Genomic DNA, 24,116 nt, shown 5'->3' with positions numbered 1-24,116 from the left:
GAAAATTGGGCCGCAATGCCAAAACCTTATTATTATAATTTAGTTGTTCAGGAACCACAAGAACAATGAAGTTCGTCCACTTTCTGACTTAGAGGAATTTATTGAGGATGAGCCTAGTGAATTCTTCAAGTCTACAGTTACGTTGCTATGAATAAGAGATCCACGAGTGTTTTAATTTTTAAAATTTTGCATGTAACAATGGACCAGTTAATTATGGTGGCCTTATTAACAACTAAGCCATATTTTGGAACAGTTAATACTATACTATATGTACTATATGTTTGATTTCAGTTTGTTTCTTAACATAATAATGTGGATCGTTTCATGCATTTTTGTCAAACTGTCAAATGTTCAAATATTATAAATATAATTTATATCATTTAGACTTTCACGGCCCGTGTAACTATTCATTGAGGTATATTTTGAGCTTATGCCGTGTAGTTAATTGTAAACACACTCTACTCGTTTCGAAAGGAACCTTGTTGTCTCCTGATGAAGAAAGGCAAGGTTCCTTTCGAAACGAGTAGAGTGTGTTTACAATTAATTACACGGCATAACCCCAAAATATACCTCAATGAATTTATATTCTATATTGTATTAAAATAAGAAAAAAAAAGAAACTATTGTTTGTATTTATTTTAAATGCTTTGTTCCTTACTGCTGCACTAAGGGTTAAGTCCACCGAAAAATTGCAAAACGGGATGAGTCCAACATTATTTTTAATTTTTCGAGAAAAGTCGAATACACGAATGTACGTACCCTTGAGATTTATTTCGGAAGAGAAGATTATAATGATTCCTAATGCATCAGTCAACGGAAGACTTTGCGTTTTACCAACATTTCGTTCTAAATGACTTGTCCCTGTCTGCAAATGGGCGACAGATATAACGTTTTCGCTTTAGAATGACAAATACTATCATCTCTTAACGTATGGCCCCTTCCTCCCGGGACATCGTGTATTCCCATAATTCCTAATTTTTTCCCTAAATCGATTAAAAAGGCTTTTAATTTATTCCGAGAAACTAAAATATTTACCGACGAGTTCAAATACTCAACAAACAAAATCTTAAAAACGAGAATCTATAAACCACACTCCCCGAAAGTCCTTTCCTTAGGAACTTCCCGCAGTTCTCGCCCGTAGTCTGTGTCACGAGTAAAAACAAGAAAGGGTTACAGGAGTTATTCCACTTAACAGCGGATGGTAAAAGTACAGTGTAGTAAAGAGGTGAGTGATATTTGTTTTATATTTCCCTCTGGAGAGTTATTATAAATTTAGCAAAAATAGCAATGTTATTCTAATTGATAAATGCTTAATAAAATACGTAATATTGAAGCTGCCTAAAACATATTTTAAACCTACTTTTTCTTTTTGTAAGCCTATTTTAGGACCTAAACATTTGAGGTCTACTTGTTACAGTTGAATTCTCTCACTTTTCTAGTAGGTCTATTTCTCGTACTATACCGGTGTTAATAATTATTTATCTCGATTACGACTCGATCTGTCACTTCCCGATAGGAAAAGTGATCAGTTGAAAATTGGCTAATTCCCCGAGTCTAAAGACGATGAAATGAACGTGCGTTTGTTCGTAGAGATTTCACGGCTAGTTAACACATGGAGGTTTACCTACACTCTTTACAATAAAACGGTGGTATCCTGAATCCAGATCCCATATTAAATCAGGAAAACAATCTTCCTAATACAAGTAAAATACGCAATGAACTACTACTACTGTTCAAACGAAACTAAACCCCATGGTGCAACAGCCCTACCGAGAGATTACGAGGTGTCGTGTGGTCAACACGACGAATCCCCTCGGGCGTTATTCTGGCTTTCTAGACCGGAGCCGCCATCTCACCATCAGATTGCTCCTCAATTGTAATCACATGGACCCTGAAACAGCCCTCAGATCTAGGTAAAAATCCCTTACTTGGCCGGGAATAGAACCCGGGCCCTCGGTATAAGAAGCAGGCAACCTACGCCTACATCGCGGGACCTCCTCCTCCTCATCATCATCATTATCATCATCATCATCACTTTTCTTCCTGTTTCTGCTTCCATGCAATGTATATTGACTACCAGAGTGTAACGACTACAATTTTATTTCAATAAGTACAAAAGTAAAGATTACATTTTTTTAACAAGTAACCATTACAGGTAAAAATTACTGTAAAAGTACCGGCATACGTTACAAGTAATTAGATTACTTTTACTCAATTAATTCACAACTCTGGTTATCATGCAGTAATTTTCAACATGATAATATTTTGCTTACGGTTTACAAGTTGCACACTACGTGGAATAAATGTTCATTCTGTTCCAGAATCAAGTGGCAAGCTTAGTGCTAGTTTCCTGTTTTACAAAATAAGAAGTAGATCCGACAATTTCAGTTTCTTCAGTCGTCCCTTTTCTACTGTCTGGTATGTAGTAATTACATACTTTACTCATTCCGAACAAGAATTGCTCTGAGTAACTTAGATGAATTCATAACTCATGTGAACACGTACCAAACCTTGCCTGTAATGGTTAGTCCACACCAAATTGTGTCCACGCCAAAATAGCTGTTTGTGAGGTTTCATTTTACAGGGCCAGGAAGAAGAAAATACTTACAGCTGCAGCTTTCATTATTTTAGTGGGTACAATTAGAGAAAAGGGCAGATGCGAAGTGTGGCAAGGAAAAATATTGGAAAGGCGATTAGAATTAAGTTTGGAAAGAACATTTATGTCAGAACTTTCAATTCATGATGCAGCAGGCTTTCAAAATTTTCCTGAGAATACCCCCATATGACTTTCAGTTCTTGTTGGCAGCAATTGGGTCTGAAATTGTAAGTAATGGTACAGATTATCGGAAAGCCGGCTCCACTAATTACAGATTTTTTAATTTTATAGATAGGCTATACATTTATGATTCCTAGCAACTAGTGACATTTCATTTCGTATTTGTCTAGAGTATAAAAACAAGCAATTTCAGTTATTCTGTTTGAGGGATTTAAAACTTTATACAACAATATCAAGTAATTGGTAAAGGTACGAAATAAAGAAAATTTTCATTTCACCTAGTTAGAATATTATTATTTTGATGATATACAAGCAATTATGGGAGGTTAGGTTATTCAGGGATGAGCGAAGCTGGAAATTAGACTACATTAGAACACAGCTAAGAATATCATACAGAATTAAAGGTGCTGTATATTAGAACTTTCACTTGCGATTTGTTAGTCAATTTTTAGAAGAAAATAAGAAATCATGGTATTCCGCGCTAAGAATTTGCGTGCTCTAATTGCGTCCTTGCGCATGTGCGAACTGAAATGTCAACGAAAACAAGAAAAGTTAATGAAAAGTTTCATTCACAAAAGTTGAAGAAATTTTGTTCATCAACATACTCGAGAAGTTAATGAACACGCTATTTTGTTTATTAACATACAAAAATTTCATGAACATTGTTCGTTAACAGTGTGTATTAACAAAGTTAACGAAAACATCTTGGTGTGGACGCACCTTTACGAAGTGGATACAGAGCTGATTAACTGATATTGGAAGCAGTGGAAGTCAACACAACTTCCTGTTTCTGGTTGCATAACGACCCAAGAAGCAAACAGGATAGCATGTTACAAACATTTTTTATTTATTTATTTATTTATTTATTTATTTATTTATTTATTTATTTATTTATTTGGGTTGATGCCCTACATGCTTTCTTTCTTTCTTTCTTTCTTTCTTAGTCTGTTTACCCTCCAGGGTTGGATTTTCCCTCGGACTCTGCGAGGCATTCCAACTCTACCGCCTCAAGGGGAGTGTCCTGGAGCGTGAGATTATGGGCCTGGGGATACAATTGGGAAGGAGGACAGTACCTCGCCTGGCTGCCTCACCTGCTATGCTGAACAGGGGCCTTGTGGGGATGATGGGAAGATTGGAAGGGATAGGTAAGGAAGAGGGAAAGAAGCGGCCGTGACCTTAAGTTAGATACCATCCCGGCATTTGCCTGGAGAAGAAGTGGGAAACCACGAAAAACCACTTCGAGTATAGCTGAGGTGGGAATCAAACGCCCTTCTACTCAGTTGACCTCCCGAGGCTGAGTGCACCATGTTCCAGCCTTCGAACCACTTCTCAAAATGTTTGTGGCAGAGCCGGGAATCGAACCCGGACCTTCGGGAGTGGCAGCTAATCACGCTAACCACTACACCACAGAGACGTTTATTATTTGTTTATTTATTTCCTTTGTATGTGGCGAAGTTAGGGCTCACAGCCTTCCCTTACATTTATCCGCAACATACAGCATATAGTGACATAATTCGAAAGTTGTAAAGACTGTAAACAGTATCTAGAAACTACCTAAATGAATGGAATTAAATAACATTGTAATAGTTGTTTTTTGTTAATAATTAATATTCTCATTCTCTATTACCTAACAATAGCTCTACATTATCCTTGCTCGTACTCACACTAACATTCACACAAGCTGATCACGTATAGGCTTATATGAGGAAACCTCAACAAGACTGATTAAATGAGACCATTAAAATGCTATTCATACTATGAGTAAACAGAACTGAAAGTCCAATATATTTATTGTACATTTTGCCGTCAACAAACATCAGTTATTTAAAACTTAAGAAGATAGGTTCCAAAACTACACACCTCCAGAAATATGTTTTTTTTTAAATATGCATTGGATGTAAGTATGTTCATTTGGAAGAAAAGGTGATGATGATGCTTGTTGTTTTAAGGGGCCTAACATCGAAGGTCATCGGCTCCATGGGAGAAAAGGGTAGAAATATACAAAGATAGAGGTTCCCACTGCCTGCTGTCATTTGTTGATGGACACAGTACTTTTGCATCCATCTCTTGGCACAGGCCAGAGTAAAGTGTAGCTTCCACCCAAGTCCCAGTCAACGTCCATGGCTGTGACAATATGGAAGCTGTTGGGGTATGGGTAGTGCTGAGTAATGACATTCAGAGCACGACTAGTGCATCGGAGTGTTATGAAAGGTGCTGCTCCTAGGGTCAGTCGTGCTGCAATAGTACTTTCTGACCCAGTGAGGAAAGCAATGGCAAACTACCTCACTCCTCATCTTGCCTAGTACGCCTCATTTTGGTGCTGCCATTGGTTTTTGGGGTTTCCTTATAACCGCATAACATTTGGTGGTGCTATTTGAGGATCCAACCAGCCTCTGGGCTGATGACCTAACAGACAGACAGAGGTTCCCAAAATTTTCACAACTGTGCTTGCATAATTTCAGCTCTCCACCGATTTACTACTGAATTCTGGAGACTTCTGCTTGAACAGTGGTTTAAGAAGTAAGCAGCATGAAGACTAAAAATACTCTTTTGTTTATTGAAGAAAATGTGAATCAGAAACAGTTGTATTATTCATCTCTCATCCAGACTTTTATTTGCAGATCTTCCCATTTGAATTGATGGTTACCGAGTGAGTGGCTGTGCGGTGTTGGTCATGTAGCTGTCAGTTTGCATTCGGGGGATAGTGGGTTCGAACCCCACTATCAACAGTTCTGAAGATGGATTTCCGTGGTTTTCCATTTTCACACCAGGCAAATGCTGAGGCTGTACGTTAATTATGTTCACTATCGCCTCCTTCGCATTCCTATCCCATCGTCGCTATGAGACATTTCTGTCTCGGTGCGACGTTAAGCTAATTGTAAAGAACAAAATAGAATTGATGGTTCATTATTCTACACTTTCAAATTTTAGTTTATGGGAAGGTGGTTACAGTTCAGGCTAGATTTTTGACAGACCCTGAAGTAAAATTATTTTCTAGATTATTTGTCAGGTTACATTGCAACATTATTTGTGAAACACTTTAAAATCTTTAAGCAAATGTATTCTAATTACAGAAGCTTCCGGAAATGGCCTTATAGTGACCTGGCTTCGAGAATTAACCAAATCAAGACGATGTGTTCTTGGAGCAGCAGCTTCATGTATGGGCCTTGCTGTGCTGTTGGGAATTCTTGTCTTACTGGTGGTGAACAGTAAGTCAAGAGAAAATATCATTCCTCTCCAGCAGGTCATTGCACCATATCCACAGGAAAGTAAGTATTGCGAGGTTAAACCGATAACTTAAATAAATAAAAAAACTTTCTTCAGGATATCTTCCACTACTTATTGCCAGTAAAACTGAAACACATAATAAGATAAAAAGACAATCTCCAAATCTTTATACTCTGTCGTCTACACATAGATGGGTTTTCTCCTAATCTCGGCTCAAGCATTTGTCGCTAATGAAAGAAACATACATTTTTTGGGATAAATCATGTCAGTGTTTCCGGGTTTGTAGGCCGTGGGCGGAAAACACTGACATGACTTGTAACGCTGGCCGTGAATGCCTCAATTGCTATTTTTTGGGATCACGTAACTATTCTGGAAAGTCATTTAGACTTCTAAGTGCTTAATAGAGTTTTCACACGCATTTCATCCTTTGTTTGGCCATAACATATATTTTAAGAAACATGCAATGCATATACTTATTATACTTGGAAAAGAAACAATTTAACTGCAGTGTTCGTGTGATGTACACAGTCATTCTTACTACCATATTTTCTTCTTGTCTTCTCAGTCGCAAACCTCAAGTATAATACTGTTACCATACCTTTTCTTTCTCAGGTAATTTATGAATGTATTACTCAAAATTAATTTTGGTATACTGAAGACTGAACGCTGAAAGGCATAACAGTCTATAATGATAATGTATGTATGTACTGAAGATAAGGAGTAAAGAAACTGGAATCAGGGGTAAGGCTTTCTGCGCATGATGTTATTCTCTGTAGAGAATAAGTTACAAGATTGTACGCAACTGCAAAATGACTGCTATAATGTTGTGAGATGGACAGTAAGTAATGCGGATATGTCAGGTTGTGAGTTTCACAAATAGGAAAAGTACTCTGTTTTAATTACTGCGTTGATGTCGGGCTCCATGGCTAAATGGTTAGCGTGGTGGCCTTTGATCACAGGGGTCCCGGATTCGATTTCCGGCAGGGTCGGGAATTTTAACCATAATTGGTTAATTCCGCTGGCACGGGGGCGCAACGCATAGGTCGCCGACGGGTGTCAACTCAAAAGACCTGCATCTGGCGAGCCGAACTTGTCCTCGGACACTCCATACCCCATTTCATTTCATTACTGCGCTGATGGGGTGAAAGTTCCTTATGGGGATCACTGTAAGTAAACCAAACCAAACCAAACCCCGAAGGACCATGGCCTACCGAGCGACCGCTGCTCAGCCCGAAGGCCTACAGATTAAGAGGTGTCGTGTGGTCAGCACGACGGATCCTCTCGGCCGTTATCCTTGGCTTTCTAGACCGGAGCCGCCATCTCACCGCCAGATAGCTCCTCAATTGTAATCACGTAGGCTGAGTGGACCTCGAACCAGCCCTCAGATGCAGGTAAAAATCCCTGACCTGGCCGGGAATCGAACCTGGGGCCTCAGGGTAAGAAGCAGGCGGGCTACCCCTACACCACAGAGCCGGCGCATCATTGTAAGTACTTAGGTATTAATATGAAGTAAGATCTTCATTGGGGTAATTACATAAATGGGATTGTAAATAAAGGGAACAGATCTCTGCACATGGTTGGTTATGAGGGTATTTAGGCGTTGTAGGATGTAAAGGAGAGGGCATATAAGTTTCTGCGACCCCAACTAGAGTATGGTTCCAGTGTATGGGATTACTTGATTCAAGAACTGGAAAAACCAGAGAAAAGCAGCTCGATTTGTTCCGGGTGATTTCCGACAAAAGAGTAGCGTTACAAAAATTTTGCAAAGTTTGGGTTGGGAAGATTTGGGAGAAAGGAGACGAGTTACTCGACTAAATGGTATGTTCCGAGCTGTCAGTGTTGAGATGGCGTGGAATGACATCAGTAGACGAATAAGTTTGAGTGGTGTCTTTCAAAGTAGGAAAGATCACAATATGAAGAAAAAGTTGGAATTCTAGAGGACAAATTGGGGCAAATATTCGTTTATAGGAAGGGGAGTTAGGGATTGGAATAACTTACCAAGGGAGATGTTCAATAAATTTCCAAATTCTTTGCAATCATTTAAGAATAGGCTAGGAAAACAAGAGATAGGGAATCTGCCACCTGGGCGACTGCTCTAATTGCAGATCAGTAGTCGTTGGTCGGTCGGTCGGAAAAAGGAAGAACCTAACAGTTATAAATTTACTGAGTCAAAACCGAAAAGAAATGGCTTCAGATATTACCCCAAATAAATTCAAATGTGTCTATGCGCTTTTTGTCCTTGGTCTTCGCTGTCCATGATTCACAGCCATACAAGAAGACTGAAATTACTAAGACACAAACCAAACGTTTCTCTGTGTTTTTACTGATTACTTGGTTATGAGAGGTCATTCGGAGCTTACCCATAGTAAGTTTTCCAAGAGCAATTTATGCTTACACATCGAAGAGTTTTCTTTATTGGCATTAGACTGTACCATGCCAATCGAAGAATACGAACCCTCCCATTTGAGAAGATATCTACACAGATATTTAGGCTTCTTTCTTGGTAGCGTTTTACCACTTTCAACTTACTTATCACAGCTCATGTTGATGCACTGATGCAGGAATCTGCAAACCATAAAACCAACAGTGGGAATGAATGTCCTATTAAAACAACATTCAGACAATAATACAGCAGAGGTGCTCACGCTGGGCATTCCGTCCCGCGGGCACCCAGTTCTGTAAGTGGGCAGGCAGCAAGGCAGGTAGGCGATGAGTGTATGCTATTCAACCACAATGACGTTGTGTCGGTTACGTCACTGGCCGTGAAGTTTGGGTGAAGTTCTCCCAGTCATTCTCGATCAATGCGGCGATACCCGAGTTTGAAATGGAAGCAGAAAATAATGAAAGGAAGTGGGCAAAAGTCCTCGTAATTTTCAGTTTACGTTGTAAGATATAAGTTATTTATGTTCATTGCTGTTTATGTATTTTCACTGGATACAATAAAGAGTTAGGCCTACAACCTCTGGGAATCGAACCAGGGCCCACGAGGACGACAGCCTATAGTGCTAACCATTATTAGGCGGGCATGTAAAGTAAGGAGAAGAGGGGGAAGAATGTTTCCATAAACAAAGGTGTGTCTTTGGTTTCTGGAAGTAATTGAGGTATCTATTCTCAATAGTGCGTGCCGATAATATCAACAGTTCATCAAGTAGACTATGAGCAATTAAAAAAAAAAGAACTTCTGGTGATGTCACTTCTTTTCCTGGTTCCTGTTCCTGTAGTACTCAGCTGGGCATCCGCTGAGGCCAGCCCAGTGCGGCCGGGGTGGCCTGACTTAAATACGGGCAGCTCACATAGCAAGCATACTTTACAGTGAAGCGAGAGAGCGAACACACTTTGCAGGGAAGCGAGGGAGCATTGACGTTCGACTGTGCTTACGAAACTCTCCCCCACTACTCAGTGAAGTGTTGATTGGGTTGCATTATTTGCGCTCGATATAAACAGCCCCTTTTATTTTCTTACAGTCTACAAAGGTACAGGGTTTAAGCGTACAAGCTACGATTTACAGTTCTTTGGATGGAAATTGCAGTATTTCCATTCTTTTAGATGTAAAATTCCTGTTATTCACTAAGCAAAAGTAATATAATTACATAACGCAACAATGATTTTTCATAGTTTTGTAGTGTTATGTGATTTTTCCTGTTCACTGAATTTCTGAAAATAGTATTTAAAGGTGAACAGGCGTCCGGCGATAAAAGCAAGCCTCTAAATGGCAAGAGGGAGTTTCATCACGGGTGAGGACATAGATATTTACTGTCTAATATTAAAATACAACAACATTGTAAATGTATTTACCATATAGATGTACAGTATGCCTTCAAATACCTACATAACCTCACTGATTTTATTTCCGGTAAGTATGATTGGATTGTTAGTGAGTTTATCAGATAATTTAATCTTAAACAACCACATTATCCACCTAAACTCCATATTATATTAGAAGTGTTTCTAGAGCACCTCTCAAAATGTAATAGTAAAAACTGCAATAATTTATTACGTACATTGTAAACATATTTGAGGCCATCACGCATGGAACAAGTTATCAGTGTCCATGGAGTGCCCAGTGCCTACTAGGCAACAGTACACATGCTGAACCTAGGTGACTGAAATGCTAATTGTTTTTGCAGAACATACTAATGAACATGTCCTGTGAATATGGACTTCCTATCCCTAGTCTCTAGTCCTTCAAGGTGTTGTTTTTATGAACATGAGTGTATTTATGATCATCTTGAGATACGGTGGCAAAGCCTTATTATTATTATTATTATTATTATTATTATTATTATTATTATTATTATTATTATTATTATTTCGTTGTCTCCATATTTTTATTAATGCACAATAGCCTAATTATGAAATTGTTGGGTAGATGGTGGAGTAAATCGATCGTTACTCATTGACCACTGTGATCATATTTTAAGCCTACGTCTCGTAAAATTACCCAGACCTAACTTACGAGATATCAAACGATTACAGGAATTAAAGATCTCACCTGTTAAATTAATACAACATTTTGGAATATTTCTTAACCATACGGCACAATCGTATCTTGTAGTTGAATTGCGCGGGGCGGACGGAAGAAACTGTTCGCCTTTTGGCGTGACATCATCCGAGCTACAGTACGGCCTGTATATCACGAAGGCAATGATTAGCGACACTGGTGGACGAGCCCGGCAACCGCTCGGGACACCTGCCGGGCATTGCTTCAAATTTGTCGTGAATGTAGTCTATCATAGTAGGACACAGGTGGCGCCACCTGGTTGTGACCCCATCTCCCGCTCCATACCCGCTTTTCCTCAATCAGTTCAACTCAAGCTGTTCTATTTTCAATATTGTGCTCGTGGTGGCTGAGGTAAACGTTATGAAGTAGAGTAGTGCTGGTGATAACATGAGAGAGTTTGCTAATTTAATAGATATACAAGTATACAGAGGACTTAACAGTCCAAGTTGAAAAATACCCAGTAATTTGGAACAATAAAACCGACGAGTACAGAGATAGAAATGCCAAAATAAAAGCATGGAACGAAATTATGGTGTATTTCTTACCCGATTTTGATGACAAGGATGTTTCTGACAAGAACATTTTAGGAATATTTAATTTCGCAAACTGCATCCTGACTTGAGGGCAGTGAATTTCAATTCTGAATAAATTTCTGTATATAACGACATCTTTTAAAATGGATCTGTACATGATTTCTGGTGGCGACACCAGTGTCTAGTGAACTGCTGCGTTGGCGACACCTTCAGCGCCACCAGTGTAGTGTAATAGGGGCAGGGCTAATAGAAATGAACAGTGTGACAACTCCCTCTGAATCATATGTTACCGGGCGAGTTGGCCGTGCGCGTAGAGGCGCGCGGCTGTGAGCTTGCATCCGGGAGATAGTAGGTTCGAATCACACTATCGGCAGCCCTGAAGATGGTTTTTCGTGGTTTCCCATTTTCACACCAGGCAAATGCTGGGGCTGTACCTTAAATAAGGCCACGGCCGCTTCCTTCCAACTCCTAGGCCTTTCCTATCCCATCGTCGCCATAAGACCTATCTGTGTCAGTGCGACGTAAAGCCCCTAGCAAAAAAAAAAAAAAAATCATATGTTAACAGATATGGTGTACATGTTCTCCGTCGCCTGCAGCGCTGCTGTCGATAAAAAGGCCAAGTACGCGGGCTTTTTGTCGGCTAATGCGAAAGCGTGTAAACAGTTTCTGGTCTTTTTCGGTTGTTTTATACGTGCAAAATATCTGATGTCAAATTTTTGTGACTGAAAAGTTAAAAATATTAGTATTTGAGAAGTAGGACGTATACTTTGGCATATGCTTCAATTTACCACCGCGTATGATTATGCCTACAATTTGCTAGGCCTATGTCTTGGGTTGCAAGCCGGGTTGCGATAAGCATTCGAACGATAAACGGCATTTCTTCTTCATTTTTTAAGTAGTTATGTAAGTAGTATAATAAGCGGGTTCGGCCGCCTCCTCCGCCGCCTCCTCCGCCGCCTCTTCCGCCGCCGCCTCCGCCTCCGCCGCCCGCGGGAAATTTGAATTTTGGCGGGAAATTTGAATTTTGGCGCGAGATTTGAATTTGTAAACAAAGCCACGTGCTTTTTGACAGCTGTCATCGACAACAACGCAACGCTAACCTCACTGCTGCCAACTTGACGGGCCTAAACCTCACTAGTGCCAACTTAACCTAACAAGCATGAGGTAAACAAAGCCACGTGTTTTTTGACAGCCACGTGCTTTTTGACAGACAACAACGCATCGCTAACCTCAGTACTGCCATCTTGACGGGCCTAAACCTCAGTAGTGCCAACTTAACCTAACTAGTGCGAGATAAACAAATCCACGTGCTTTTTGACAGCCACGTGCTTTTTGACAGATTTGTAAACAAAGCCACGTGCTTTTTGACAGCTGTCATCGACAACAACGCATCGCTAACCTCAGTACTGCCATCTTGACGGGCCTAAACCTCAGTAGTACCAACTTAACCTAACTAGCGTGTGGTAAACAAAGCCACGTGCTTTTGACAGCCACGTGCTTTTTTGACAGCTGTCATCCGCCATCTTTAAACTACAGAGCACCGTGCTGCCCTCTTTGATCACCTATCATCGGCAGTGCTGCCATCTTGACAGACCTAAACCTTAGTGCTACCAACTTAACCTCACTAGCTCGAGATAAACAAATCCACGTGCTTTTTGACAGCCACGTGCTTTTTTGATAGCTGTCATCCGCCATCTTTAATCTATAGAGCACAGTGCTGCCCTCTTTAGCTACTTACCTTTGAAATGTGGTGGCGGATAATTTGAAAAATGCTTTTCGACAAGCAGCCATCTTTAATCCAGAGAGAACAGTGCTACCCTCTATGTGGTGGCGGCAAATTGAAAAATTCCACGTGCTCTTGTTTGGAAACAAACTCACGTGCTTTTTCGACAGCTACCATCTGCCATCTTTAATCTATAGAGCACAGTGCTGCCCTCTTTAGCTACTTACCTTTGAAATGTGGTGGCGACAAATTCCACGTGCTCTTGTTTAGTAAACAAACTCACGTGCTTTTTTGTCAGCTGTCATCCGCCATCTTTAATCTATAGAGCACAGTGCTGCCCTCTTTATCGTAGTAGATGTAAATTCGTCACAGCTGTCATCCGCAGTGCTGCCATCTTAACGGGCTTAAACCTTAGTGCTACCAACTTAACCTTACTAGCGCGAGATAAACAAATCCACGTGCTTTTTGACAGCTGTCATCCACCATCTTTAATCTATAGAGCACAGTGGTGCCCTCTTTAGCTACTTACCTTTGAAATGTGGTGGCGGATAATTTGAAAAATGCTTTTTGATAGCAGCCATCTTTGAGCACCGTGCTACCCTCTTTTGTGGTGGCAGGCAATTCCACGTGACAGCAGCCATCTTTAATCATGAGAGCACCGTGCTGCCCTCTATGTGGTGGCGGCAAATTCTACATGCTCTTGTTTGGAAACAAACTCACGTGCTTTTTTCTGACAGCTGTCATCCGCCATCTTGCATCACAAACCTCAGTGCTGCGCTCTTTAGCTAGATACCTTTGAAATGTGGTGGCGACAATTTGAAAAAATCTATGTGCTCTTGTTTAGTAAACAAAGCCACGTGCTTTTTATGACAGCTATCATCCACCAACTTTAATCAATAGAGCACGGTGCTGCTATCATGCAGGCAATTTCATCACCTGTCATCCGCATCTTTTAATGAACAGAGCACCGTGCTGCTCTCTGTAGTAGCGGGCAATTTGAAAAGTTCTGTTAGCTGTCATCCGCCATCTTTAATCAAGAGAACACCGTGCTGCCATCTATGTGGTGGCGGCAAATTCTACGTGCTACGCGCAGCTGTCATCCACCATCTTACATCGCAAACCTCAGTGCTACACTCTATGTGGTGGCGGATAATTTAAAAAGAAAAATTCTACATCAGTCCTCTCTCGACGCTAATTGCACAAGATGGTGACTATACATGACTCCTTAAAGGTGCTTATGCAAGATGATCGCTATACATAGACGCCCTTGGGATGCTTGCGCAAGATGGCGGTTATACAAGCCTCCTTATGAGGGATGCTTGCGCGAGATGGTGGTTGCTCTTATGAGGCGGCTTAAGGATCCATGACTAGAGACGCCCTAAGGATGCTTGCGCAAGATGGCGGATGCAAGACGGCGGCTATACATAGCTCCTTATGAGACAGCCAGTACTCGATACAACATGTGATCAGAACATTGATTGATGTGTTCAGAACACTGTACTCGATACAACATGTGATTAAAACATTGTGTGGTGTGTTCAGAACACTACATAAGTAGAATCGAACGCTGTATTAGGGGATATCTTTGTTTAGATTGAAACATAACAAGACTAGAATTGAACACTGCACATTGATTGATTGATGTGTTCAGAACACAAAATAAGTAGAATCGAACACTGTACTCGATGTCGTTAACTTCAACATGTGATTAAAACATTGTCTGGTGTGTTCAGAACACTACATAAGTAGAATCGAACGCTGTACAACATGTTAGGGGATACCTTTGTTTAGATTGAAACATAACAAGACTAGAATTGAACACTGCACTCGATACAACATGTAATCAGAACATTGATTGATGCGTTCAGATCACGAAACAAGTAGAACCGAACACTGTACAACATGTTAAGGGATACCTTTGTTTAGATTGAAACTAACAAGACTAACACTTCAAATGATTTGCTTAGTACGAAAATAAAAAAATATATACCGCGTAGCTAACTCGTTCATCACACTGCTAAGACGCTTAGTAATTGTGAACACACTCATACGAAAATCAAGAAAGCACACTGCGTAGCCAACTCGCTCGGCTCACTCGCTTAGTATTTGCAACACACACGGATAAGAATGTTCCGAGATACTTACATGTTTTTTTAAGGGAGGGTGAAAGATCATAAATTATATGTACACATGTTGTCTCCTCCAAGTTGTAAGATGAAATAGACGCAGTACTGCGAGTTTCCGCTCTAGCTGGCGAACGGAAGTAGCATGATATCTCAGCAAAAAATAATACGCGTGAGCTTGCAAGTCAGACACAATGATGGATACCGCGATTCAAATCCTGGTAACTTATGCCGTCGGGAAGGGTATCCGGCGAGCATCTAGCTGTAAATCCTCGATTCTCGACAGATTCTTAATCCGAGTTCTTTGACGTCAGGAAGGGCAACTAGTTGAAAACAATTATCGAACACGCATCGCGAAGGCAAGAGTGTGCAGCGATATGCTTGTTTAGACTTGCAGATTACGAAAAGAAACATAACAAGACTTGAGTCTTAAAACAAATTCTTGCGATTTAAAATCTTAGTCAGGAAGGGCATCCAGCAGTAAAACAATAGTTCGTGATACTGCGATTTAAAATCTAGCAGTAAAACCCCCGATTCTCGACAGATTCTTAATCCGAGTTCTTTGACGTCAGGAAGGGCAACCGGTCGAAAACAATAGGGTATGATGTAAGAGGTTAGATACTACCAGTTTTGCGTCAGGAAGGGCAACTAGTCTTAAAACAAAACAGATTCTTAATCCGAGTTCTTTGACGTCAGGAAGGGCAACCGGTCGAAAACTGTAGTGTATGATGTAAGAGGTTAGATACTGCCAGTTTTGCGTCAGGAAGGGCAACTCAACAAATTCTTGCGATTTAAAATCCTAGTCAGGAAGGGCAGCCGGTCGTAAAACTATGGTGTGAGGCGGGGTGTGCAAAAAAGCCAGCATTAAGTAAGGGCTGTTGATAGGAGGCGTTAAACCATGTGCATGCTCCTTCACCAGGAGAAGCCTACATGCCGGTACCGTGCAGGTTCTTTCGATAGGAGTAGGCACTGTGTGTGTTTTAACCTCTCCGTACAATCATGATATTTTACGTTAGGAACTTACATAGGCTAAATGCTACACATTCCGTGTAAGTGGTTAGATACTGCCAGTTTTGCGTCAGGAAGGGCAACTCAACAAATTCTTGCGATTTAAAATCCTAGTCAGGAAGGGCAGCCGGTCGTAAAACTATGGTGTGAGGCGGGGTGTGCAAAAAAGCCAGCATTAAGTAAGGGCTGTTGATATGAGGCGTTAAACCATGTGCATGCTCCTTCACCAGGAGAAGCCTACATGCCGGTACCGTGCAGGTTCTTTCGATAGGAGTAGGCACTGTGTGTGTTTTAACCTCTCCGTACAATCATGATATTTTACGTTAGGAACTTACATAGGCTAAATGCTACACATTCCGTGTAAGAGGTTAGATACTGCCAGTTTTGCGTCAGGAAGGGCAACTCAACAAATTCTTGCGATTTAAAATCCTAGTCAGGAAGGGCAGCCGGTCGTAAAACTATGGTGTGAGGCGGGGTGTGCAAAAAAGCCAGCATTAAGTAAGGGCTGTTGATAGGAGGCGTTAAACCATGTGCATGCTCCTTCACCAGGAGAAGCCTACATGCCGGTACCGTGCAGGTTCTTTCGATAGGAGTAGGCACTGTGTGTGTTTTAACCTCTCCGTACAATCATGATATTTTAGGTTAGGAACTTACATAGGCTAAATGCTACACATTCCGTGTAAGAGGTTAGATACTGCTAGTTTTGCGTCAGGAAGGGCAACTCAACAAATTCTTGCGATTTAAAATCCTAGTCAGGAAGGGCAGCCGGTCGTAAAACTATGGTGTGAGGCGGGGTGTGCAAAAAAGCCAGCATTAAGTAAGGGCTGTTGATAGGAGGCGTTAAACCATGTGCATGCTCCTTCACCAGGAGAAGCATACATGCCGGTACCGTGCAGGTTCTTTCGATAGGAGTAGGCACTGTGTGTGTTTTAACCTCTCCGTACAATCATGATATTTTACGTTAGGAACTTACATAGGCTAAATGCTACACATTCCGTGGCAGAGCCGGGAATCGAACTCGGACCTCCGAGGGTAGCAGCTAACTACTACACTACAGAGGAGGACTATTTCAGAATATTTTACAACCTTAATTAGTACTGTGTTTTAAGAGCTTGAATGGTACTCAGCTAAGAAGACGTTCGCGAGTTACAAGCCGCTTATCAGTGTCCTCGTTCAAGGCCGAGCCGGAAGATACGTGTACAATTTCAGCTAACACACGCATTCCGCTGCTCGCTCTGCGCTGATACGACTTCATGGACAGTAGAACAAACCCATAGCCTACAGTATGCATGCCTCTCACCCGGTAGTCTCGGGTTCGATTCTCTTGGGAATAAAAATGTGTTTAAATCGCAAGAATTTGTTGAGTTGTCCTTTGCACACTCTTGCCTTCGCGATGCGTGTTCGATAATTGTTTTCAACCGGTTGCCCTTCCTGACGTCAAAGAACTCGGATTAAGAATCTGTCGAGAATCGGGGGTTTTACAGCTAGATGCATTTCTTAGATTTTAAATCACGAACTATTGTTTTACTGCTGGATGCCCTTCCTGACTAAGATTTTAAATCGCAAGAATTTGTTTTAAGACTCAAGTCTTGTTATGTTTCTTTTCGTAATCTGCAAGTCTAAACAAGCATATCGCTGCACACTCTTGCCTTCGCGATGCGTGTTCGATAATTGTTTTCAACTAGTTGCCCTTCCTGACGTCAAAGAACTCGGATTAAGAATCTGTCGAGAATCGGGGGATATACAGCTAGATTTTAAATCGCAGTATCACGAACTATTGTTTTACTGCTGGATGCCCTTCCTGACTAAGATTTTAAATCGCAAGAATTTGTTTTAAGACTCAAGTCTTGTACCGGATGCCCTTCCTGACTAAGATTTTAAATCGCAAGAATTTGTTTTAAGACTCAAGTCTTGTTATGTTTCTTTTCGTAATCTGCAAGTCTAAACAAGCATATCGCTGCACACTCTTGCCTTCGCGATGCGTGTTCGATAATTGTTTTCAACCGGTTGCCCTTCCTGACGTCAAAGAACTCGGATTAAGAATCTGTCGAGAATCGGCGGTTTTACTGCTAGATTTTAAATCGTAGTATCACGAACTATTGTTTTACTGCTGGATGCCCTTCCTGACTAAGATTTTAAATCGCAAGAATTTGTTTTAAGACTCAAGTCTTGTTATGTTTCTTTTCGTAATCTGCAAGTCTAAACAAGCATATCGCTGCACACTCTTGCCTTCGCGATGCGTGTTCGATAATTGTTTTCAACTAGTTGCCCTTCCTGACGTCAAAGAACTCGGATTAAGAATCTGTCGAGAATCGGGGGTTTTACTGCTAGATTTTAAATCGTAGTATCACGAACTATTGTTTTACTGCTGGATGCCCTTCCTGACTAAGATTTTAAATCGCAAGAATTTGTTTCAAGACTCAAGTCTTGTTATGTTTCTTTTCGTAATCTGCAAGTCTAAACAAGCATATCGCTGCACACTCTTGCCTTCGCGATGCGTGTTCGATAATTGTTTTCAACTAGTTGCCCTTCCTGACGTCAAAGAACTCGGATTAAGAATCTGTCGAGAATCGGGGGTTTTACTGCTAGATTTTAAATCGTAGTATCACGAACTATTGTTTTACTGCTGGATGCCCTTCCTGACTAAGATTTTAAATCGCAAGAATTTGTTTTAAGACTCAAGTCTTGTTATGTTTCTTTTCGTAATCTGCAAGTCTAAACAAGCATATCGCTGCACACTCTTGCCTTCGCGATGCGTGTTCGATAATTGTTTTCAACTAGTTGCCCTTCCTGACGCCAAAGAACTCGGATTAAGAATCTGTCGAGAATCGGGGGTTTTACTGCTAGATTTTAAATCGTAGTATCACGAACTATTGTTTTACTGCTGGATGCCCTTCCTGACTAAGATTTTAAATCGCAAGAATTTGTTTTAAGACTCAAGTCTTGTTATGTTTCTTTTCGTAATCTGCAAGTCTAAACAAGCATATCGCTGCACACTCTTGCCTTCGCGATGCGTGTTCGATAATTGTTTTCAACTAGTTGCCCTTCCTGACGTCAAAGAACTCGGATTAAGAATCTGTCGAGAATCGGGGGTTTTACTGCTAGATTTTAAATCGTAGTATCACGAACTATTGTTTTACTGCTGGATGCCCTTCCTGACTAAGATTTTAAATCGCAAGAATTTGTTTTAAGACTCAAGTCTTGTTATGTTTCTTTTCGTAATCTGCAAGTCTAAACAAGCATATCGCTGCACACTCTTGCCTTCGCGATGCGTGTTCGATAATTGTTTTCAACTAGTTGCCCTTCCTGACGTCAAAGAACTCGGATTAAGAATCTGTCGAGAATCGAGGATTTGCAGCTAGATGCTCGCCGGATACCCTTCCCGACGGCATAAGTTACCAGGATTTGAATCGCGGTATCCATCATTGTGTCTGACTTGCAAGCTCACGCGTATTATTTTTTGCTGAGATATCATGCTACTTCCGTTCGCCAGCTAGAGCGGAAACTCGCAGTACTGCGTCTATTTCATCTTACAACTTGGAGGAGACAACATGTGTACATATAATTTATGATCTTTCACCCTCCCTTAAAAAACATGTAAGTATCTCGGAACATTCTTAGCCGTGTGTGTTGCAAATACTAAGCGAGTGAGCCGAGCGAGTTGGCTACGCAGTGTGCTTTCTTGATTTTCGTATGAGTGTATTCACAATTACTAAGCGTCTTAGCAGTGTGATGAACGAGTTAGCTACGCGGTATATATTTTTTTATTTTCGTACTAAGCAAATCATTTGAAGTGTTAGTCTTGTTAGTTTCAATCTAAACAAAGGTATCCCTTAACATGTTGTACAGTGTTCGGTTCTACTTGTTTCGTGATCTGAACGCATCAATCAATGTTCTGATTACATGTTGTATCGAGTGCAGTGTTCAATTCTAGTCTTGTTATGTTTCAAGCTGATCTTCTTAGAACAAAGGTATCCCCTAACATGTTGTACAGTGTTCGGTTCTACTTGTTTCGTGATCTGAACACATCAATCATTGTTCTGATCGCATGTAACGACATCGAGTGCAGTGTTCAATTCTAGTCTTGTTATGTTTCAATCTAAACAAAGGTATCCCCTAACATGTTGTACAGCGTTCGATTCTACTTATGTAGTGTTCTGAACACACCAGACAATGTTTTAATCACATGTTGAAGTTAACGACATCGAGTACAGTGTTCGATTCTACTTATTTTGTGTTCTGAACACATCAATCAATCAATGTGCAGTGTTCAATTCTAGTCTTGTTATGTTTCAATCTAAACAAAGGTATCCCCTAATACAGCGTTCGATTCTACTTATGTAGTGTTCTGAACACACCACACAATGTTTTAATCACATGTTGTATCGAGTACAGTGTTCTGAACACATCAATCAATGTTCTGATCACATGTTGTATCGAGTACTGGCTGTCTCATAAGGAGCTATGTATAGCCGCCGTCTTGCATCCGCCATCTTGCGCAAGCATCCTTAGGGCGTCTCTAGTCATGGATCCTTAAGCCGCCTCATAAGAGCAACCACCATCTCGCGCAAGCATCCCTCATAAGGAGGCTTGTATAACCGCCATCTTGCGCAAGCATCCCAAGGGCGTCTATGTATAGCGATCATCTTGCATAAGCACCTTTAAGGAGTCATGTATAGTCACCATCTTGTGCAATTAGCGTCGAGAGAGGACTGATGTAGAATTTTTCTTTTTAAATTATCCGCCACCACATAGAGTGTAGCACTGAGGTTTGCGATGTAAGATGGTGGATGACAGCTGCGCGTAGCACGTAGAATTTGCCGCCACCACATAGATGGCAGCACGGTGCTCTCTTGATTAAAGATGGCGGATGACAGCTAACAGAACTTTTCAAATTGCCCGCTACTACAGAGAGCAGCACGGTGCTCTGTTCATTAAAAGATGGCGGATGACAGGTGATGAAATTGCCTGCATGATAGCAGCACCGTGCTCTATTGATTAAAGATGGTGGATGATAGCTGTCATAAAAAGCACGTGGCTTTGTTTACTAAACAAGAGCACATAGATTTTTTCAAATTGCCGCCACCACATTTCAAAGGTATCTAGCTAAAGAGCGCAGCACTGAGGTTTGTGATGCAAGATGGCGGATGACAGCTGTCAGAAAAAAGCACGTGAGTTTGTTTCCAAACAAGAGCATGTAGAATTTGCCGCCACCACATAGAGGGCAGCACGGTGCTCTCATGATTAAAGATGGCTGCTGTCACGTGGAATTGCCTGCCACCACAAAAGAGGGTAGCACGGTGCTCAAAGATGGCTGCTATCAAAAAGCATTTTTCAAATTATCCGCCACCACATTTCAAAGGTAAGTAGCTAAAGAGGGCACCACTGTGCTCTATAGATTAAAGATGGTGGATGACAGCTGTCAAAAAGCACGTGGATTTGTTTATCTCGCGCTAGTAAGGTTAAGTTGGTAGCACTAAGGTTTAAGCCCGTTAAGATGGCAGCACTGCGGATGACAGCTGTGACGAATTTACATCTACTCCGATAAAGAGGGCAGCACTGTGCTCTATAGATTAAAGATGGCGGATGACAGCTGACAAAAAAGCACGTGAGTTTGTTTACTAAACAAGAGCACGTGGAATTTGTCGCCACCACATTTCAAAGGTAAGTAGCTAAAGAGGGCAGCACTGTGCTCTATAGATTAAAGATGGCAGATGGTAGCTGTCGAAAAAGCACGTGAGTTTGTTTCCAAACAAGAGCACGTGGAATTTTTCAATTTGCCGCCACCACATAGAGGGTAGCACTGTTCTCTCTGGATTAAAGATGGCTGCTTGTCGAAAAGCATTTTTCAAATTATCCGCCACCACATTTCAAAGGTAAGTAGCTAAAGAGGGCAGCACTGTGCTCTATAGATTAAAGATGGCGGATGACAGCTATCAAAAAAGCACGTGGCTGTCAAAAAGCACGTGGATTTGTTTATCTCGAGCTAGTGAGGTTAAGTTGGTAGCACTAAGGTTTAGGTCTGTCAAGATGGCAGCACTGCCGATGATAGGTGATCAAAGAGGGCAGCACGGTGCTCTGTAGTTTAAAGATGGCGGATGACAGCTGTCAAAAAAGCACGTGGCTGTCAAAAGCACGTGGCTTTGTTTACCACACGCTAGTTAGGTTAAGTTGGTACTACTGAGGTTTAGGCCCGTCAAGATGGCAGTACTGAGGTTAGCGATCGTTGTTGTCGATGACAGCTGTCAAAAAGCACGTGGCTTTGTTTACAAATCTGTCAAAAAGCACGTGGCTGTCAAAAAGCACGTGGATTTGTTTATCTCGCACTAGTTAGGTTAAGTTGGCACTACTGAGGTTTAGGCCCGTCAAGATGGCAGTGCTGAGGTTAGCGATGCGTTGTTGTCTGTCAAAAAGCACGTGGCTGTCAAAAAACACGTGGCTTTGTTTACCTCATGCTAGTTAGGTTAAGTTGGCACTAGTGAGGTTTAGGCCCGTCAAGATGGCAGCAGTGAGGTTAGCGTTGCGTTGTTGTCGATGACAGCTGTCAAAAAGCACGTGGCTTTGTTTACAAATTCAAATCTCGCGCCAAAATTCAAATTTCCCACCAAAATTCAAATTTCCCGCGGGCGGCGGAGGCGGAGGCGGAGGCGGCGGCGGAGGAGGCGGCGGGAGGAGGAGGAGGCGGCCGAACCCGCTTATTATACTACTTATGTAGGAATTACATGTGTATGACATACATAACAATCATGTGGATGCCTGCACAGTTTTATTATGTTTATATTACGTAGCATGTACACTAACAGTTAAACATGTTTTTAAAGGTTATAATTGATAATTGCAACCGAGTTTGATTTCGTGGTGAATTAATGAATGATCTCTTTACTCAATAGACACATACACGATTGAGATATTCGTTACTATACTGACGAACTAATTTCAGAAGTAATGTCATTAAATCATTGTTAAATGTAAAATATTTCCTACGTGTTTTTCACAGATTACTTTCAAAACAGGGAACACTATATCTTAATTTGCATGAAACACAGATCGCATATAAACACAGCCATCGGTCAGTAAACAGTATGCATAGTCCTGCAGCATCACAATAATGAAAACGGGGTTTTAAATCATTTATTTAACGATAAATTCAAAATTAAGTCACACCAGATCTCATTCAGAACCACATGTTCAGAGACAGCTGATCACTATCTAATAGATCTATCTACACCAGTGCCGCGTAGTGGAGGAACATATCAACCAGCGGAAGTCGTCACACTAACTTATACATTTATATCTATTCGTCCTGATAGGGGCCTTATAGTAGACGTTGTCACTCGGTGTGCTCTAAAACATGGCTTCTCGCGGCAAACAAGTGCTTGATGAAAGTGGTATTTTGGATATTTTATGTAATTGTAATCCCTCATACTTAGAAAAAAAAAACAGAAAACTTTACTAATATGTGGATTCGTACGTACTCACGCAAATATGGAACATGCGGTAGGCTGTAAAACGAATTGCAATCATAATGAAATGTAAGAGGTTGTTTCGAATTCGCATTCGGATGTCAATATTTCCATTTGTGCATAAAATTATAATTACATATAATATCATCTTCATTCTCCGTATCTTCGCTACCATTGCCGTCCGAGCCACTATTGTCACATAAAAATTATAAATAAAATTGCGTAAGCACTCCCACTTTCGTTATTGCTGTTACTATTATTATTGAACAATTATTATTTTTATATCATTTTCATTATTGTTGTTTTGTAATTGCAATGCACATTTTAAATGATCAAAATAGGATAAATATAATAGTATTTCAGAAAACAGTATTTAGTAGACCGTCAGATTTTTTAAGTTCCCAAAACATGGTATAATATATTTTAAAAATTTAATTTAATTAAATTAAATTAAAAATTAATATCAAGTGCTAGCTGATGTGAAACAAACAATATTTTTCATTACTAGATCTCAAACAAACACAAAGAAAACAATCGTGCAAATATCTCCTATATGTACAGATATTTCCTTTTTTTTTTTTTTTTACCTTTAAAAATGCTCAGTCCAGAATCTTTGTTAGGGATATTCAGGCCTAGACTGGAATGGGTTAATATTGTGCAAATAATAATTGATGTAGAATTTGTGTAATATCTTATGATATCAGGCACACACACACCTTATTTGTAATTTTTAATTATTTCCTTCTTAACTTTCTTCATTA

At 40.7% G+C, this 24,116-nt stretch overlaps 1 protein-coding gene across 1 annotated transcript in view; it reads left to right on the top strand.

Annotated features, from left to right (window-relative positions):
• Positions 1–24,116, top strand: part of LOC136874334 (peptidoglycan-recognition protein LC) — a 146,037-nt gene that overhangs the window by 120,828 nt on the left and 1,093 nt on the right. Inside the window, exon 6 of the mRNA XM_068227757.1 lies at positions 5,851–6,045. Within this exon, the coding sequence (XP_068083858.1) occupies positions 5,851–6,045 (195 nt within the window). The remainder of the gene's footprint in view (positions 1–5,850; positions 6,046–24,116) is intronic.

Source organism: Anabrus simplex, chromosome 5, assembly GCF_040414725.1.
Source record: "Anabrus simplex isolate iqAnaSimp1 chromosome 5, ASM4041472v1, whole genome shotgun sequence".
Classification (NCBI taxonomy): Eukaryota; Metazoa; Arthropoda; class Insecta; order Orthoptera; family Tettigoniidae; genus Anabrus; species Anabrus simplex.
This window is presented reverse-complemented; position numbering and strand designations above follow the sequence as displayed.